Genomic DNA, 20,981 nt, shown 5'->3' on the forward strand with positions numbered 1-20,981 from the left:
AAATCGCACAGGTGATCAGATACCACCAAAAGAAAGCTCTGTTTGTGGGAAAAAAAGGACGTGAAATCCATTTAGGTACAGCGTCGCACGACCGCACAATTGCCTGTTAAAGTCACGCAGTAAAAAATCGCAAAGAAAACTCTGGTCAGGAATGGGGTAAAATCTTCCGGGGCTTAAGTGGTTAAAAATGATTATTTTTTTTTTAATTTATTAATTTTAAAAAAGAGGCTGAAAAAAAATAATCTATTAATTTAATGTTTAAACACTGATTTTGTTGGAGGTACCAATAAATATAGCCTTATCGATAATTTGCATTTTTATTTTCGTGGATAATTGTGTAGGCAAGGCCCCAGGGCACTGCATTGCCCAGGGGCCTATAATGCTCTTAAGATGCCACTGCCTTAAAGAAGTAGTGGCAGAAAGAAAAATCCTGACAGCCCTCACCACATCCAATGGAGGGAAATCTTCTTGGGGTTTGTGCTTCTGCTATACACTTTGAGGATAAAGCTACCCACAGTACCTACCGCTACTGCTCAACTACACTTAAGCGTGCATGAGCATCATGGCAAATGTAGTTCCAAAACAACTGGGGTGCCAAGGTTTGCCATCACTGCTCCAAACTTTTCAGTGACTCCCATATATAAAACTGGCTTGAAAAAGAAACATACCTTTTTCAAGCCAGTTTTATGAATGGGAGTCACTGGTTGGCTGAGAGCATCAGCTGACTGCTTTCAGCCAATCAGAGGCACCACTGGGAGATCGATGCAGGAACAAAGATATTTTGGGTTAAACCATTTGAGAACAGTTTAATCCCACAAGGTAAGACAGTGCTCCGGGACCTCCTAACACCATAAAAACTTCCTTTTGAAGAATTTGCTACGGTGCCCAACTGTTCCTTTAACATTTGTAGTCTTAAAAGTTAACTAATAATATTTGATTATTTATTTTCAAAGGTATCCTACGTGTTGTTACCATGCAAGCTTTTACTGCTCTGAATTGTTGATTTATATTCTTATTGTTGAACCAAAATTCTTTGGTAAGAATAAAATACAAAATATGCATTGAAATGTTTTCTCTCTATCTAATCTTACTAACATTTGGTAGTCATATCCCCAAAAAATTCCAAGAAGTATCTTTTCTTTTATCGCATGGACAAAATGTGAGAAATAACATATATATCATTCAATCATTCCATAAACACATACACTGCATATATAATTTGAGGAAAATATGATTATAAAATAATTTACCATTTGCCAATAAAAAAAAAAATATATCTCCGGATTTCATATTTAAAATCCGGTCACCTTACCCTAAAGCACGCATACAACTATAATGTTTTTCTGGAAACCGCACTAAAGATGAAGCAAGCAGGAATTTCAATAATGCACCGTACATGCAGCACACCTAAAATGAACTGGTGTGTCACGGTTTTCTGGAGAAAGGACTACAACTACAAACACTAAACACATTGCACCCCAAATACATTTAGTGTATACACCCATCACAATACCCACATGCACTTGTCATGCAGTCAGATCTGCCTGTCCTGGTCAACAGGCTTAATTTTCCACAGTTTGCTCTAAAAGTGAAGCTCCACCCACTTCCTGCATACCACTTTCCTGACCCTGTTCAAAGTGTAGATCACTGCTAGGGCACATAGGAAACAATTGTTTTATATGTGCCCTGTTCACCCACAATGCTGGTTCGATGTGTGACGGGGTTCAGTGCAGAAAATGCAGCATGTCAGCATTTTTTCACAGTGTACTGGATGGCATCACATGTCACAGCCGTGCAATGCGCCATTCTTCTGTGCAGAGACATGAATGATGTTTCACTATGCGACACTTCAAACTAATAAAAAAAAAAGTAAGCAGTACGATGTGCTAAAAGGTGCATCACACTGCTCCGTGCTGGACCCAACGCAGTCACTAGCCTGCATAGTAAAACGCAACATTTTGCAAGCTAATGTAAAACTACCATAAACTTAGTCATGTGAGAGGGAGCAGGTGAGGCTTGTTCCCATGCTCAATATTTGTGTTTCTCCCCTATAAAAGTATATAAGTATATATATATATATATATACATATATACACACACACACACACACGGAATTCATTTTTCTTTTAATATGTGATATTGTACAATGATTATTACCTTGTCTTGCAGCATTTGATCTAGGCTGGTCTGCAGTTTTACCAGCTGACAATCTGATTCAGATAACTTTTCCACAACCTCCAACATTTCCTTTTGTAACCTGCTGTTCTCCTGCAACACAAGATAGTGCAGATATTACTTTATATCCATGTTGTTTGATGTAATGTAATCTATTGAATTAAATCCTATAACATAGTTGGCAACATTTAAAAAAAAAAAAATAATAATTTTAGGGACACTTTTTTTTTCTGTGTTCAGAAAGCCACTGTAGGCAGGGCATTGCCTTAATTAGGAGTGGTTCTTTCTTTAATTATGGGCGTGTCTATATAGAGCAAAGTAAGTCAAATAAAAATGTGGCGCATGCAGCACATTTTTACTTCTATCTAAAAGTGTAAAGATAGAAGAAAAAAAAAACCTGAGAAATTGGGCAGAGCAACCCAATTTCTCACGATCCAGTGGCTCGATACTCACGATCCAGTGGCTCGATAAAAAAAAAAAAAAAAAAAAAAATACCAGCATTTACAGAGACATTTTTTTTACCTCCATGTCCCAACCATTGACAATGAAGGAGGTGGGCAACAGCTACTCAGCATCAATCAATCAGAGCCTTGAACCGCTAAACAGCTCTGCAACTGGGGCAGCCAGAGGTAGGGGAAGGGATCTGTGAGTGTACTGCATGCATGTGATAGTTCCCACCCTGCCCGGCAGTACTCCACTGTCTGTGACAAGGAAACATTTTCGGGACAAGTTCATTTGGAACTGTTGGCAACTATGCTATTACACCCTGAACAATAAATCACATTTTTATGAACATGTGCCAAAATGTTTATGGCCATTTTCAAATAAAAAAAAAAGACTAATCAGACTGATGAGGATAAATGACAGTACATCTAAAGCCAAAACTTTCTATTTTTTTTTCCATTTTGGATAGAGCAGAATGGCCAAAACTCCGTCTGGTTATTTTTGCCACCCGTGTCTCATTGGGGAGATTTTCCTTCCTGTCTTGTAGGCAACAGAAAATGAAAGAAAATCTGTACCAAATGAGGAAATGATCCATGTAGATAGCTGTCACCAAAGCAAGTAAGCCCATTGGAAAGGTTACCATTGTTTCCTGTTGGCAAATCAACATTTTGGCTCGTCCCTTACTTTCAATATAGTGGCAGTACTCACCAGGACAAATAGTGAGAGAGTAAACTTCCCTAACATGGATAGACAAACCAAGAGAAAGCTATCAAGAGGTTTTAAACTACACCACTCTATCCTTAAATAAAAAAAAAAAAAGATATTTTTGTACTCACCGTAATTTATTTTTTTTCTCAGTGAACATGGAGATACAGAGCTAGGGTTATACTGTGCCCTACAGGAGCAATAGGCACTAAGCACATAGAAAACTAAAAGGCAAGCCCCTTTTGAGGCTATAACCCCCGCCTTCCTTTCCCCAAATCCCTATCTGCTCAGTTGTACCAAGCAGTTCAAAGAAAGAAGAAAAACGTATAAGGGGAGGGAGCAATGATTCATCAATGGGCACTGAGAAAATCCTGTTATTATCCTAGCTTGATGATAATAAACAACTTTGAAATGTCCAAAAGCAGTCCTAAATAAGGGTTGGGCGTACCAAAGCAAACAAATGCGAATCCGCCCAAGAAGAATAAACAACGTGAAAGGAAACAAATGGCAAGAAAATATCTGTTTGCAGAATTGAGGCAGACACATCGACTTTGTAGAACATAGAGAGAAAGTATGTACAGAAGACCAAATCACAGCCTTAGAAATTTGAGGCACAGAGGCCTGATGACAAAAAGCCCAAGAAACGCTCACTGCCCTAGTAAAGTGGGCTTTAACGGGAAGAGGAAGGAACTTTATATCACAACTCATAGGCCTGCACAATAGCCTGTCATCAAATCATCCTATAAAGAGTGAATCGGGAGGCTGGGAAACCTCTTATAGAACCTTTTTCAATGACAAACAGGGAATCCATCTCCCTAAAAGTAGTAGTGGCATATAGAAAAATCCTGACAGCCCTCACCATTCCCAATGGAGAGAAATTGTCTTGGGGTTAACCACAGCCAGACATAGGAAGGCAAGAAAATAGCCATAAAAAGTGAAAAATAGCAACCACTTCAGACATAAATGTGGTCCATGGTCCCAAAACAAACTTGTCTTTACGCAAGATTGAATGGGCCTGCCTAAAGAATCAGAAACCCTTCTGGCTGAAGTGGTGACAGGATAGGTTACCTTTCATGATAGTAATGTTAAAGTGAATGTAAAACCTCACAAATACCCAGTGAAGTGAACTCAGCTGATACACAGAGATGAAACACATCTCCCTACATAAATTTTCTTTATATATCTGCTGTCTTCAGCTTTCTACACTGTTTAGAAAATGAACATCCTATTAGAATTTTTTCTTCCTGTTCCAGCACTGGGTGTGGAGTCTTGGCATTTACTGTGTGTGAGCTGATTGGAGGAAAGGCACACACCCCCCTCCTCCGCATAGGCAGAGGAAGGAAGAAACATGCAGAGCTGTGCTGTGAACAGGCCAGCTGTCTGCTAATGTATCTCTATGCACCCACCCCGACACAAATTTCCAGCTGCTTTTTTCTCATGTGTCGGAAACCTTGTCAGAAGATATCATGCTGATAACAGTAGAACGGAGCAGCAGAAAGACATGGGACTTTGGAGAGAGATAATTAAACACTACAGATATATGTGCCCAGGTCAAATTTCATAAATGGGGTTTACATCCACTTTAAGGTGATGTCACAAATAGATTCACATGTAGGTTTTATGTCTAACACAGACAACACTAGATTTAAATTCCATGGTTAAAGTGAGAGGTCTAAGAGGGGAAGCAACATGTAACCCCTTGTGTGAAGGTACGTTGTGTAGGAATTGAAACTTTCCCTGCCTTTAAGGATAAATCCAGTTTGTGTCTGAGATAGGCCTGTTCCATCTGGTAATTTGCGAGATCAGTCTCCAGTTTTTTCTTTTGCTGATCATTCTGTTGCAGGAATTGCTCCTTCTCATCCTCCAGCTCTGATCGCATAGAAGACAAGCGCTGTCTGTACTCCTGTTCCAAATCCCTAAATAGGAGAAATATATTAAATAATGATTATATTGCAGCCTCACAGTTTCAACATAGCAAAACTTACCTGGGGGACAAACAACTAAAATGCAGCTAATACTACACAAAGCACAAATATTGTAAAAGCAAATAATACAATTCCATAAAGACAGTTCTCATTTATAGGAATGCTGACCAAGAAAATAGAATTTTTGATGAATCAGTAAAATCCATTTGTCGGAATACAGTACAGGACACAGCGTCATATCCAGAGGGGACAGCAAATTTACACTTTTATACAAGCTGTACACTAACTACTGTACTTCACATTGTAGCAAGGTGTAATTTCTTTAGTGTTGTCACATAAAAAGACATAATAAAATATTTTTTTTAAAATGTGAGGGGTGTATTTACTTTTGTGAGATAGTGTACATTTGGTTGCCTATATTTCTCAATATACTGACCCTTTTTGCCATGCAGCTTTCCATATTGGTCACCTTTGCTTATGTATTATTCAACATGTTCAATGCAAAGGTTTGTGACAAATTTACTTTAAAGCATACTTAGATCTACAAACAATTTTTTTTTTATATTGCAGGTTTCCAAGTCCTTAGATAAAGAGGCTGCATTCATTTTCTTATTTCAAGCTAAGAACATTTTCAGCAAGTATAGAAAATACCTGTTGATCTTGCCAGAATTTTTTGAAGTCCAGCCTGTGTGACAATCATGGACCCTTTCATAGATACAATAGAGAAATGAGTGTAGACACAATGGGACATGAACTGTGTTATTTGCAGGATCACCAGGTGAAAATGAAAGAAAAAAAGAATGCTGCCACCACATCTACAGGACGATTCCAAATCTTCCATTGTTCCAATTAAGGTCTTAATTTACAGGTAAACAAGCAGCACTAGCCCATTAGTCCGGACTCACTTGATTTTGCTCTCGTTAAGACTCTCCATAGCAGAGTTGTGATCATCGACCTCATCAACCAGCAGCGAGTTCCTCCGCTCTGCTCTCTCTAGGTCCTGTTTGACTTTATCTCGCTCTTTACTAACCTGTTCAACTTGGTTACTGCAAACAAAAAAAGCCATAGATCACATTATCAATAGACTTGTATATAAATTTCTAGTTGTACTAAAAGAAAGAACCCTCTGAAACCTACATGAAAAACTTGACCGATATACAAATTAATAATTGTCACAGCTGTGAAACAAATAAATGGCAAAACCTTGGAAATCTCCCACATTTTTTCACAGAACTAAAATAAAAACCAGTTTGGTTGTTTTATGAAAAATTTGGCTACATAAAATTATTTGTCATCCAAGCTAAATTCATTTTTATCTAAGTTTTGGACAACATATTTTGAAAGTCGGCCATATAGGACGCAATTTTCTTTCCTGGAATCATGGGTTGCAGGAAAGAAAATCACCTGATTGCCCCATCAACACAGAATCGCTGGTTTCAAATGGTTCCTGGCCTGCACCGTATTAACCACTTGCCGACTGCTCACAGTATATTTACTGCGGCAGTCAGCCCCGGCCAGGCAGAGTGACGTAGGTCTACGTCGCTCGCCTGTCACTCCTTTTAGAGCCAATAGCGGGCGAGCGCGCGCCCGCCGAGGCGCGCGCCCGCCGAGGCGCGCGCCCGCCGAGGCTCGTTCACGGAGGAGTGCGGGAGTGTGACTGGCGGACCCAATGTCCGCCGGTCCCACTACGATCGCTGGTACAGCGGGAGAAAGACAGAGCGGCTTATCTAAACAAGCCGCCTGTCAGTTCTCCCTGTGTAAAAATGAAGATCAGACGGTTCTACTATGTAGAACCGTTGATCTTTGTTTTTACACCAATAGCAATGTCCCACTACAGTTAGAAGCACGCCCCTAGGACACACTTAACCCCTCCCTGTCCAATACAGTTAACCCCTTCACTGCCAGTGTCATTTTTGCAGTAACAGTGCATATATATAGCACTGATTACTGCAGTAATGTCACTGGTACCCCCAAAAGTGTCGAAAATGTCAGTCAAGGGTCCGATCTGTCCGCCGCAATGTCGCAGTACCGCAAAAAAAAAAAAAATCGCAGATCGCCGCCATTACTCGTTTAAAAAAAAAAAACACCAAAAATGACAAAAATCTTTCCCTTTGTTAGTAAACGCGATAACTTTTGCGCAAACCAATCAAAATACGCTTTTTGCGATTTTTTTTTACCAAACATAGGTAGCGTAAAACAAATTGGCCGAAAATGTTAAAAAATTTTGATTTTTACATTTTTTTGGGGGGAATTTCATATAAAAAAAAGTGAAAAATATTGTTATTTTTGCAAAAATTACGCTCTTCTTTTGTTTATAGCGCGTGATCAAAAAAATCGCACAGGTGATCAAATACCACCAAAAGAAAGCTCGGTTTGTGGGAAAAAAAGGACGTGAAATTCGTTTAGGTACAGCGTCGCACGACCGCGCAATTGTCCGTTAAAGTCACGCAGTAAAAAATCGCAAAAAAAACCCTGGTCTTTTAGCAGGAAAATCCTCCGGTGGTAAAGTGGTTAAAGTATTTATTTCTGTCCCTTGAGGGGAGGGGAATACGATTTTTTTGTACTCACTGTAAAACCCTTTTCTTGAAGACTATTGAGAAAAACAGGAAGCCTTTAATCTTTGGATTACAAAGCCACCAACAGGAGGATTTGATACTGGCAAACAAAAAAAACTTTAAGCCAGCCTAGGATAAACTGCCTTACTACCAAGCATATCTAAATTTTGTAGCAAAGCGGTACCACGAGCAATCATAAATAAAGGGATGGGGACCTGTGTCCCTCAGTGGACTCCAAGAACATTATTTTAAGATTGTCCATTGAGTGTCACAGGAAGTTTTACATCTTTCGGAATGTCCAAAAGCAGTCCAACTGAGGGGTGGGCAACACAGAAAACAATAGCCAACAGGCCTAATAAATGACAACAGAGACAAAGAGCAACCTAAAGGACCTTACGTCTGAAGCTGGCATCAATTGAGGCAGAAACACTCACCTAGTAGAACCTAAAGTGGAACTAATGTCCGCAATACATAACTCTGTTTCAACCTACACTCAGGAGGTCCCTTGCTGACATCTTCCCCCTGCTTTCTTTTAGGTGCCGGACTTCCTGATTGGCCAGTGTAGAATGACGTCACTCCCACGCAGTCACAGGTGTGCAGTTATCACGGCACACGGGCACTGTGCCAGGTTGAAAACTGAGCTGCACATGTGCAGCTCAGTGTACATTCTATAAAGGACTTTAAGCAGGCAGATAAGTTTATTCTATTGCAAAAGAGAAATTGCATGTCTCTTCTGCAATAAAACAGCTGCCTGCTCACAATTGTTTATTTTTTTATTTTTTTATTTTAGACTTAAGTTCAGCTTTAAGGGAACATGTGAACAGAAGACTGGGTGGCAGCCTTTTAAATCTGAGAAACAAGTTGCTTGATATCAAAAAGCACAAAGCGCTTACAGATTTAGTAGACCGTGCTTTCAGGAAAGGGTGGAACCCGAACTTTGGGGCTGTGGTTGAGTGATAGACTTGCACAGCCCAAGCCATATCCAGACTATTGAGGAAAATTTCCTTTTCTTAAACTGGAACCAGAAAGAAGCACAGGATATCAATGTTCTGGTTGAGGTAAAAATCAGAAACTATCTTAGACTAGAAGGAAGTCCTGGGCCTTCATAATGGTCCAAACCCAGCTGCAGCAAGGAGATGGTTCCTCCCACGGAGAAGCTTCTCGGCTGGAAAGTCCTAAGACTCACACAAAGGAATGTATGCCTTTCACGCCTGATAATAGACCTTGCAGCAGGTAGATTTCCTAGCTTTAAGAATCACAGGAACAGACTCAGATGCTCCTGTCTACTAGAACCTGAGCTTCATAAGCTATTCCATTAAAGCCAATGACAGAAGGATAGCGGTCAGTGTTTGTCTGAGTCCGTTCCAGCAACGCAGTGATTATGGCAAGGACACCTTCATCCAGAGGTCCCAGAGAGGGCTTAATGAAGATCTTCTAAACCTGTGAAAGTGAAAAAATTAGGAGCAGAAAAAAATGCTAATAACAGCTTTTAGGAACTTAAAAACACACTAATGTGCATGGAGCATTAAAGCTTTACCCGCAGCAGCTTGCAGACTTTTTTTAAGGGATTTAGACACAGACCGGATTGGTTGTAAACCAGGACCCACCAGCAAGAACAGAGCTCTTGAAAGGGCTTCCAACTGCTTATCAATTGGTTGCCAAAGACAGGGGAATCTTGTCCAAGTAAATGGGTCACCAGTGGAAAGAGACCATTTCTGCACAATATCCTCAAAAAAACAAAAATCAGGGTGCTTCCAATTTCCACCGAGGAAAAGTTGGGTAGCGGGTTCAAAGCAAAAATCTTTACAGCTTTAGGTGACTAAAATGACCCAAGACTGGAAACAATTCAGACAGAGGCAAATACGTTGATCTTCTAATTTCAGAGTGGTGTACATTGCATCAATAGGAGCTAAAATAGTCCTCTTTAGTTTTTAAGTAACAGCAGAAGACTGCAACTCCTTTGGGGTAAGCTCATCATTCACATACTTCGGAGTCTCTTTGGAGAATCTGCTGGAAAGGATGCAGGAGAATCAGTAAATGACTGGGACATTTAGGTCATGCATGACCATGGTAAAAACCTTAGCCAAAAAGGCAAGGAACACCTCACAGAGCCAAGGAAGACTATGAGAAGGGGAGAGTCTGCAAGAGCAGAGGACAGCATGACTCTAGGCTGCAGGCATCAGCACCCTCAGTTGGCATGCTGCAAACAACCCTGGAGCCATAAGTATAAATTGAGCTGGGGGAACCCGGTAAAATGGAACTGTCCCCCTGTCCCGCATCTCTAGAATTTGCAAACAGGCAGCAGAAGGGAGGTGCTTTCTTGATGCTGTGAAAAGGAAAAGAAAAAAGAAAAGAAAGCTCTCTTTTACCGCAAAACATTCCACCCAACATGAGATCAATGCTAAGTCCCACAGCATTAACCACTTCTGCATCAAAACCAGGTGAGAACAATGAATAATATCACCCAGCAACTGATGAATATGAGGTAGGTCCTGGTGCTTGGTCTGACCAGCCTACTCACTAAGTGAGTGTCCAGCGTTTCGAGCCGGGAAAGTGCCCTTTGGGGAACCCAGTGCTAGAAGGTCACTTCCAGGCACTTGCTGGTCACTTTCAGTCCAGCAGGATCTGGATGCAGAACTCCAAATTTCAGGCTGAGGATGACTGTGCTTGGTAGCAACTGAGCAGATCTGAAGCAATGAAGAGTCTGGATTAAAAAAAAAAAAAATTGCTAGCAAAATATGTCAGTCTTTACAGCAGTAGAGCTGAAAGAACTAAAAACAGACTTTCATCCTCTTAGAACACTAGCAAAAAATGAGGCATGGTGGTAATAGGAGGGGTTATCCTAGGCTGGCCTACAGATTTTTGTTTGCCAGTATCCAATTCTCTTGAAGGCAGCAATATAACCCAAAGTTCAAAAGACTTCCTGTGTCCCTCATGTGATGAGATATAATGTATATGTAAGTATACAAAGAAACATGTTTTGTAAAGCATACGCATACACAATCAAGAGTATGCTAATTAAATGACATTTAGGCACAATATAATAGTTAAAAAAATAATATGTTATCTTTAAAATAGGTGATTGGATTTGTGTGGTTTAATTGGATTCTTTAATATTTTTATATGTAATCAGTAAAGGTAGTGTTACTTACTGTTGATGGTGCAGCTCATGCTTGTAGGATGCCAACGCTGCCAAATAAATTCGATTTTTTGTTGCAATCAACTCATTTTCTAAAGCGGCAGTAAGGTCCAAAAGGTTCACTCGCTCCACTGGACTGAAATCCAAGCTCTAAGGAAAAAAACAAATTATCTGTGATATTGTCAAAGATTTTGCGAAAAGATCTTTGGACTACAAAGGCAAAATGTAAAAATAAAAAATACAATAAAGTATACTGTAACATAAAGGACACCCAAAACATTTAGCTGTGAACATTTTGTCCCTCTAACTGTATATGTAAATGTCATTTACTTACAACTTTGTGTTATTTCTGTTCAACAAGTGGCAAAAAAAAAAAAAGGTAGTTTCAGAAAGTTTTGAACTTTCCTGTATCCTGTGCCGACTAGACTTTCTGTGTTATCCAAAAGGATCTAATTAGCCCTCCTAGTTCTTATCTTGGACTATGGAAAAAAAATGGATTTTTGTAAAATCTTACCGTAAAATCCATTTCTCTTAAGCTCATTGACAGACGTAGTCCTCCTTGATTAATATCAACTCGGGTTATACTGCCCTCTACAGGAGTAGGACTAGACAGGAAAGAAAACGTTCTGGCCAGACCCTAGGGGCAGTCCCAGAGGGTATATCCTCTCACTTCCTGCTACAGCAAATCAGTTATGTCACAAAGCAGTGTTTAGAGAATTTAACCCAACCCAACTCAAAAACAGAGGGGCGGGTACTACGTCTGTCAATGGAGCTTAAGAGAAAAGGATTTTACAGTAAGATTTTACAAAAATCCATTTTTCTCTGTCGCTCATTGACAGACGTAGTCCTCCTTGATTAATATCAACTCGGGACATCCCAAAGCAGTGCCACGAATGAGGGGTGGGAAAATGGAAATCAAAATCCAATCTAGAAGGCCCAACCGGTGCCAACTAGAAGTTTAAAAGGCTCATCAATCACACGATGAGACTCAACTGAAATTCCAACGGAAAAAACCCTTGAGGTAGACCAACGGTCTCCTCAAATTGCGGCCTGCAAAACCTTGCGGCCAAATGAGGCATCCGACGATGCCATCACATCAACTTTATAACATTTCTAAAAAAAAATCCTGCCAGGACCGAAGATCCTAGCAAGGAATCTAGGTCCTTACTCCTAACTAGACAGAAAAAAAACTGATTTGCTGTAGCAGGAAGTGAGAGGATATACCCTCTGGGACTGCCCTTAGGGTGTGGCCAGAACGTTTTCTTTCCTGTCTAGTCCTACTCCTGTAGAGGGCAGTATAACCCGAGTTGATATTAATCAAGGAGGACTACGTCTGTCAATGAGCGACAGAGAAATCAGTATCTACATTGTAGAAATGGAGAATGGAGGGCTTGAGTAGTTTAGCAAGACATCTGTCAGGGCCTGAATTTGAACCCCGTAACCTCTGCTGTGTCAGGGAATCTCTCTTCCTGCTGAGCTATCTGGAATGCTGGACAGTTCCCTAGACAATTCCTTGAATGATCTTGTTCTGAACCTTGTTTGTCTTGAACTCTGAACGCTTTGCTCTTCCCATGAGGGTCCTGATTTAAGCCATGTCTCTTCCTGTTTGCCAGATTATTGTGCCCTCTCCAGCCAGTATCTCGCTCCTGTTTTCCCTGTTGCAGTCCATATTTTGCTACTGCTCGTTATCGACCCTTGGCTTGTTCCTTTTGTTTGATCACTACCTGCTTATTCACTACTGGACCCCGGCTTGCTCACCTCTTGGTTGGGCGATCCTGAGGACTGGGACCTGTTACTAACAAGCAACAAAAGCCATCTCCACCATCAGGAGCTTTGGTGAATACCGGTTAGTACTTAGACTCCACACCTCACGTGAGCCTGCGTTATTCAACAGGGTGACTGCCTGTGTACCTATCCTGCTGGTTGGTGGTAGTTCCGCTACTGCTAAAGCAAATGGTCTTCGGTGCTGACCCCTGATCGTGCCAACATCTAGACTGGGCTGATTCTACTCAGTCAAAAACAATGTTGGGTATTATAAGCTCACAATAGGATTTAGGAACAGAGTGCATTTCTGGCAGATCAAACATGAAAAACAACAGTTTGCTGAAATCTACTGCATATGTTTTTTTTCCCCCTCATATAACTTTAAAATCAAACAAGGATTAGGTATGATTTGTACAGTATATATAGCATGGAATATTAAAGTAGATACATCTAATTATCCAGCCATCAGAAAACCGACCCTTAGTCCCCTTATACTGTACGCTTCTGGTCAAAGGTTTTGGACCACCACACTTTTTTCGATAACTACTGAAATTTAAGCAAATCAAGTCTCAGTTTCAATGAATATCATGAAACTGTACAAAGCTAAGCCAGGTGGTAAAAAAAAAAAAAAATTACCAAACACTGAAAAATAATGTAAATTTCTGCATTAATACAGTTTTGCAGAAGTGTCAGCTAGTACGTTTCCTATACTATCTAAAGGCATTTGGAAAATGAAGAATATTCCGACAGAAGAAGTCTGGCAGACCCATAAAGAAAGCAGGTTTAGAAGACCAAATTTTGAGAGTAAACAGCTTGCAAGATAGCAACAAGAGAACACGGCTCCAGTTCAGTCAGCTCTTTATCACACTTCACACACACTCCATTCAGGTGCCAGTCCAGTTCATAAGCCTGTTAATAAAGCTGAAGTAGAGAAGTCCGGATAGCTGCATTCTGAAAGCTGTAATCCACCTTTATTTCACCAAGTCAAACAAAGCAGCAAAAAAATCAAACATAAATGTGTTCCATTTTGTTTCTTTTTTTTTTGTTTTTATTTTTGTATATACAGTATTTCACAAATGTGAGTACACCCCTCACATTTTTGTAAATATTTTATTATATCTTTTCATGTGACAATACTGAAGAAATTACACTTTGCTACAATGTAAATTAGTGAGTGTACAGCTTGTATAACCGTGTAAATTTGCTGTCCCCTCAAAATAACTCCACACACAGCCATTCATTTCTAAACCTCCCTAATGAAAATGTCCACATTGGGCCCAAAGTGTCAATATAATGTGTGGCCACCATTATTTTCCAACACTACCTTAACTTTCTTGGGCATGGAGTTCACCAGAGCTTCACAGGTTGTCACCGGAGTCCTCTTCCACTCCTCAACATCACTGGGCTGGTGGATGTTAGAGACCTTGCTCTCCTCCATCTTCTGTTTGAGGATGCCCCACAGATGCTCAATAGGGTTTAGGTCTGGAGACATGCTTGGCCAGTCCATCACCTTTACCCTCAGCTTCTTTAAAAAGGCAGTGTTCGACTTGGAGTCGTTATTATGTTGGAATACTGCCCTGCGGCCCAGTCTCCGAAGGGAGGGGATCATGCTCATGTCATAGTACATGTTGCCATTCATGGTTCCCCCAATGAACTGTAGCTCCCCAATGCCAGAAGCACTCATGCAGCCCCAGATCATGACACTCCCACCACCATGCTTGACATGACACTCCCACCACCATGCTTGTACTCCTCATCTGGTTGCTGCTACATACGCTTGGCACCATCTGAACCAAATAAATTTATCTTGGTCTCATCAAACCACAGGACATGGTTCCAGAAATCCATGCCCTTGGTCTGCTTGTCTTTAGCAAACTGTTTGTGGGCTTTCTTGTGGATCATCTTTAGAAGAGGCTTCCTTCTGGGACGACAGCCAAGCAGACCAATTTGATGCAGTGTGCGGCGTATGGGCTGAGCACCGACAGGTTGACCCCCCCCCACCCCTTCAACCTCTGCAGAAATGCTGGCAGCATTTATACGTCTATTTCCCAAAGACAATCTCTGGATATGACGCTGAGCATGTGCACTTAACTTCTTTGGTGGACCATGCATGGCAAGGCCTGTTCTGAGTGGAACCTGCCCTGTTAAACCGCTGTATGGTCTTAGCCACTGTGCTGCAGCTCAGTTTCAGGGTCTTGGCAATCTTCTTATAACCTAGGCCATCTTTATGTAGAGCAATAATTCTTTTTTCAGATCCTCAGAGAGTTCTTTGCCATGAGGTGCCATGTTGAACTTCCAGTGACTAGTATGAGAGAGTGAGAGCGATAACACCAAATTTAACACACCTGCTCCCCATTCACACCTGAGACCTTGTAACACTAACGAGTCACATGACACTGGGGAGGGAAAATGGCTAATTGGGCCGAATTTGGACATTTTCGTACTCACTTTTGTTGCCTGCGGTTTAGACATTAATGGCTGTGGGTTGAGTTATTTTGAAGGGACAGCAAATTTACACTGTTATACAAGCTGTAAACTTACCATTTTACATTATAGCAAAATGTAATTTCTTCAGTGTTGTCACATGAAAAGATATAATAAAATAATTACAAAACTATGAGGGGTGTACTCACTTTTGTGAGATACTGTATGTAGATGTTGTGAGGCTTGGCTTGCCCCCCCCCCCCCCCATGCTGTATTTTATTAGCCCGGTCGACAGGTTTCTCAATGTATAATCTAAGTTTTTAACTCTTAGGCCCCTTTCACACGGGGTGGATCAGTTTTGACGGACTCCGCTTGATCAGCAGGGATCAGCGCAGGAGGATGACAGGTCCATACTCACTGCTCACTGAGTCCATAGGCTCACTGTGCAGAGACGTACCTGTCAGAGTCCCGCTCTCCTCTATCGGGGGGGGGGGGGGGAATCCTGTCCGTTTTCATCCGATCCAACCCGCTAGACGGATGGTGAACGTATCGCCATACGTCTCTTTTTAGCGGATTTTGTCAGATCAGATACCTGCAGACAATCCTCCTCCCCATAGAGGATAATAGGTGGCCTGATCGGGTCTGCCTGAAAAAAGGGACAGGCAAACCCGATCGATCCGATTGCGTGAAAGGGGCCCTAAAGTTAGCTTGGGATAAGTAGCTGCTGCTTCTAGAAAGACTTAGGCCCCTTTCACACTTGTGCAACCTAAAAGTCGCGCGATTTTGCCACAATTTCAACTGGACTTGAAGCTATGTCTATGTACCTCAAAACGCATTAAAAAGTCGGACCAAAGTAGAGTAGGGACTACTTTGAAGTTGTTGCGACTTGAAGTCACACAGATATGAACGGTACTCATTAGAAATCATGGGGTACAACTTGTCATGCGACTTTGCAGTCCCAAGTCACAGGACAAGTCGCACAAGTGTGATAGGGGCCTGATGAAGAGCTAAATGATGACAGTTGAGAGACTAATCAGAAAAACTATAAAAGGCAGCTGCCGGTCTGGGGAGTTATGATTAAGGCTCCATTCACACCTGAGCGTATCGATTTACTGGCGTTTTTTTCGGCTGTTTTTTAAGCTTTTCTTGTAGCTTTTTACACTCTTTTTTTTTTTTTTTAAAGCATTTTAGAAGTGTATTACAAGCATTTTACAGCATCAGGCATTTTTGTTTAGCCAATAAAAAGCACTAGGGGGAGGAGAGGGAGAGGAAATTAGGGGTTGAGAGCTGCTATTTGTGCGTTTAACAAGCAATTCTTCTGCTCAAGTCAGGGGTTTCTATTGAAGTTTATGGGGCCAAAAACGCTTGTAATCTGCAAAAAAAGAAGCTTGTGTACTTTTTTGAGCTTTAGGCGTGTTGCTACAGGCGACAGAACACTCAGATGTGAACAGGGGCATTAAAATTCATGGAATTTTGCTTGTTGAGCGTTTTGGAGCTGCAGAGCTAAGCGTTAACAAGCTGAAAGTGCTAAGAAGAGCATGAAACACGTTAACCATTCTGTCCCCCCCTGTGATAATGTTTGTTGGTTTTATGCTACTTTATTTGACTTGGTGAAATAGAGGTGGATTACAGCTTTCGGATCGCAGCAGTCCACACTTCTCCTCTTCAGCTATAGCTTGCAAGATAGACACTTCACAAGGCAGCAGCTTCAAACACAACTTACCAGTGGTTAAGGTAAGTAAAGCGGAGTTCCAGCCGCACACACTCACCTGTCCAACGGTCCAGCGATGCGGCCGCCCGAAGCCTCGCTCTTCTCCCTCTCTGCTCTACGGCGCCGGCATCACTGATGTGGGCACCCGGCTGTGACAGTTTGCGGCTTCACAGCCGGGTACGCACTGCGCATGCGCGAGTTGAGCTACGCATCGTGATTGGCCGGCAATCTTCTGGGACCTCTGACATGTCACAGAAGATTGCAGGGAGGGAGTCGGAGAGGAGAACTTCCGCTCAGGGCGCCGCGGCGCTCAGAGCGGAAGCGGGTACTTGTCAAAACTAGGTACCCGCTCCCCCCCCCTAAAAAATGACATGCCAAATGTGGCATGTCAGGGGGTTAGAACTACCTAAAGCGGAAGTTCCACTTTTGGGTGGAACTCCGCTTAAGTTTCACTTTTATACAGTATGTGAAGACTTTGAGCTATAGCTTTGAAAGGTCGAATGACAACAAAGCCTGTGTTAAAATGACAAAATAAAGAAAGGCTTGGCTGTGGGCAAGGAACCATGGAGATTGGAAATTTTTTATGGACTGAGAAATTACAGTTTGAAATCTGTAGTTACACACGCATGATTTCTGTTTGCTGTTGAATATTCAAAAGGATGGTACCTCAGTGTGCAGCACCAACTGTCACAGAGAAGACTCTTGCTGTTTTTTTATTGGTTGAGGCATATGAACTTGTGTCTTTTTTCAACCTGGCTAACTATGTAACCAGAATCAGCAACTTGCACAGAGTCATTGACATTCTGAACCGAAAGACCTGCTATAGCATTTTGCAGCATCATGCAGTACCATTTGGTCTATGCCTAGTTGATCAGGGCTTCATTCTACAGCACAATAATTATCCAAAACATACCCCTAGGCCATGTCAAAACTACCCAATAAGAAATAGGCAAAAATGAAAGCTTAACATAAAATGCCAGCACAGCATCCAGACTTAAAGTGATTGAAAATTCTAATTTTTCCCCCAAAAAAAATAACAAACATGTTATACTTACCCTCTTCTGTGAAATTATTTTGCACAGAGCAGCCTGGATTCTCCTCGGGTCTCTCTTCACTGCTCCTGGCCCCTCCCTCCTGCTATGTGCCCCCACAGCAAGCAGCTTGCTATAACCCACCCAAGCCGAGCTGCAGCTCTGTGTGTCCATTCAGACACGGAGCTGTGGTTCAGCCCATCCCCTCTCTCTCTTAATTGGCTAACTGACTTTGATTGACAGTCTCGGGTGCCAATGGCTCCGCGGCTGTGTCTCAGCCAATCAAGAGGGAGAGTCCCAGACGGCCGAGGGACATCGCTGGACAGAGAGGGGGCTCAGGCAAGTATTAGGGGGGCTAAAGGGGGTCTGCTTCATACAGAAGGCTGTTTATCTTAATGCAAAGAATGCATTTAGATAAAAAAAAAAAAAAACTGACTTTACAACTCCTTTAACCCCTACCAAGCTGGCTTTGGATACAACGTACAGAAGAGTAAGGAAAGCAACCTATAAGTGCAATATATTTGTGGGAACTTTTGCAACTGTGAATTTTCTCAGCAATATTTAAGGTGTGTTTGGCTGTTAAATCAGCAAAAAGTGGATATTTTGATGTGTTAAAAATCTTTAAACAAAAAGATTCTAGAATTTAAATTTCGCTTTTTTTGACTGGTATTTTACAATAACTTAACCACTTAAGCCCCGGAAGATTTTACCCCCATTCCGACCAGGGGGTATTTTGCGATTCGGCACTGCGTGAATTTAACGCACAATTGCGCGGTCGTGCGACGCTGTACCTAAACGAATTTGACGTCCTTTTTTTCCCACAAACAGAGCTTTCTTTTGGTGGTATTTGATCACCTGTGCGATTTTTTGATCACGCGCTATAAACAAAAAAAGAGCGTCAATTTTGCAAAAATAGCAATATTTTTCACATTTTTTTATATGAAATTCCCCCAAAAAAAAATGTAAAAATCAAAATTTTTAAAAATTTTCGGCCAATTTATTTTATGCTACCTATGTTTGGTAAAAAAAATCGCAAAAAGCGTATTTTGATTGGTTTGCGCAAAAGTTATCGCGTTTACTAACAAAGGGAAAGATTTTTGTCATTTTTGTTGTTTTTTTTTTTTAACGCGTAATGGCGGCGATCTGCGATTTTTTTTGCGGTACTGCGACATTGCGGCGGACAGATCGGACCCTTGACTGACATTTTTGACACTTTTGGGGTTACCAGTGACATTTCTACAGTAATCAGTGCTATATATATGCACTGTTACTGTAAAAATACACTGGTAGTGAAGGGGTTAACTTTATTTGGAAGGGAGGGGCTGTGTGTGTCCCTAGGGGCGTGGTTTCTACTGTGATTGGCTGTGGCTCTAGCTGTAAAGACACTGATCAACGGATCTACATACAAGATCCGTTTTATCAGTGTCTTTGCAGCGAGGAGAATGACAGGCAGTTTGTTTACACAAGCTGCCTGACATTCTCCCTCTCCCCCGCCGATCGCCGAGTGACCGGCAGACATCGGGTCCGCTGGTCACACGCGCGGGGGGGGTCCGTGACCACGCGGGAGCGCGCCCCGGGGGGCGCGCGCTCGCTCCCTAGACCCTCACAAGCAAGCAACGTAGCCCTACGTTAGTTTGCCTGTGAGGGGCTGACCGCCGACGTAGATAGTCGTGCGGCGGTCGGCAAGTGGTTAAAGGCCAAGTTCCTCTTCTTTTTTTTATGTACCAATATACTATTAATGTATCTCCGTTGCAGAAAAAATAAAGCTCTCTTTGCTTTTTAGAACAAGGCCTTACCTTAGCCTCTGGTGTGTTTCATAGAAAAGTTCATGACTACCTGGTATATAGATTTAGGACGTAAAAAACAGTAAGACACAGGAAGCAGTTGACAGTTAACTTCATTAGCACACACACCCTTCGCTCATCAACTATGTTTGAATGGCATCCCCACAGGCATGCATTTGCCTGGCTTGTCAATGTAAGCTGCCACAGCTGCTATGTTTGCACGGCTTCCCCACCATCCTTCCAGACAGGCCACATGCAGCCCGTGGGCCAGACACCCCTGATATAGTGCAAAGACCTGCCTGTTTGAATACAGAGTAATTGGACAGATAGTTGGGTCGTCCTATTCCATAGTTTTGGTAAATCTAAAGGAAATTGTGCAATCAGATTGTATAGTGTATAGCTACCTTTATTCATGTACATAGGAGGGAGCGGACAGAGACACTCCGCTGTCAAGTCCCATTTACATCTCTGTAAGTGTTTTTTTTTGGGGGGGCGTTTTGCTCATCACACAAGTCATATTGGATTTGCCAAAAGGATGTTCTGCTGCAAGAGTCTTGAGTTAAATTAAGCAAATAGAACCACTTGGAAGGTAGATATCATCAACCTCAGCACACATGCATCTCAGCAGAGAGGACCAATGCTGGAATTGAATGTGTTGAACAGGACTCTGTAGCCTTGTCAGCTTCTCCCATGGCAACAAGACCTTAGTTTGAAGGGTATCCAAGAGGAGGTCCAAATACTTGAAGTATTGTGATGGAATCAGAGAAGATTTTTCAATATTCCTGATCCATTTGAAGTCCTTTAAGGTTTTCAGCTTAAATGACACATCAAGTGTTAAAGGCCAGGGAGGCCTGTTCTTGCAGCAAAAGATAATCACAGTATCCAAAGACTGTAATGCCTCTGATATGTAGGTGACCCAGAACTGGTGCAAGAACCCTTGTGAATACTTTTGGAGATGAAGGCCAGAGGGAAGACCAACAAAAAAATGATCTTATCTCACAGTAAAGTGAAGAAATCGCCAATGACCTGGAAAGATGGAATGTGTAAATACGCATTTCTAAATTTGATGTAAGTCAGGAAAGTCTTGTGAGGGGTAAAAATGACTGACTGCACAAGATGGGATTAATGCCTCTTTTGGGTTTCAGAACTATAAACAGATCTAAATAAAACCTTGAAACTGTTTGTTTGGGGGAAACCGGTACCATGATCCCCTAACAACATTCCAGAAATGGCTTAAAATAAGTCCTCCTGGCATTGCTAAGACACTGGAAGAAGAAGCAAAGCAAAGATACAAAGTGGATGACAAAATGTAAAACTGTTTTTT

The 20,981-nt window shown here is 41.7% G+C and overlaps 1 protein-coding gene across 3 annotated transcripts in view; it reads right to left on the reverse strand.

Moving 5' to 3' along the window:
* The window catches only part of NINL (ninein like), a 246,067-nt gene that overhangs the window by 105,581 nt on the left and 119,505 nt on the right, over positions 1-20,981 (reverse strand). For all 3 annotated transcript variants that reach the window (XM_082252540.1, XM_082252541.1, XM_082252539.1), the window contains exons 9-12: positions 10,957-11,093; positions 6,155-6,295; positions 5,066-5,240; positions 2,158-2,268 (exon numbers count right to left, since the gene is read on the reverse strand). In XM_082252540.1, the coding sequence (XP_082108666.1) occupies positions 2,158-2,268; positions 5,066-5,240; positions 6,155-6,295; positions 10,957-11,093 (564 nt within the window). The remainder of the gene's footprint in view (positions 1-2,157; positions 2,269-5,065; positions 5,241-6,154; positions 6,296-10,956; positions 11,094-20,981) is intronic.

Source organism: Pelophylax lessonae (assembly GCF_965119305.1).
Source record: "Pelophylax lessonae genome assembly, chromosome: 3".
Classification (NCBI taxonomy): Eukaryota; Metazoa; Chordata; class Amphibia; order Anura; family Ranidae; genus Pelophylax; species Pelophylax lessonae.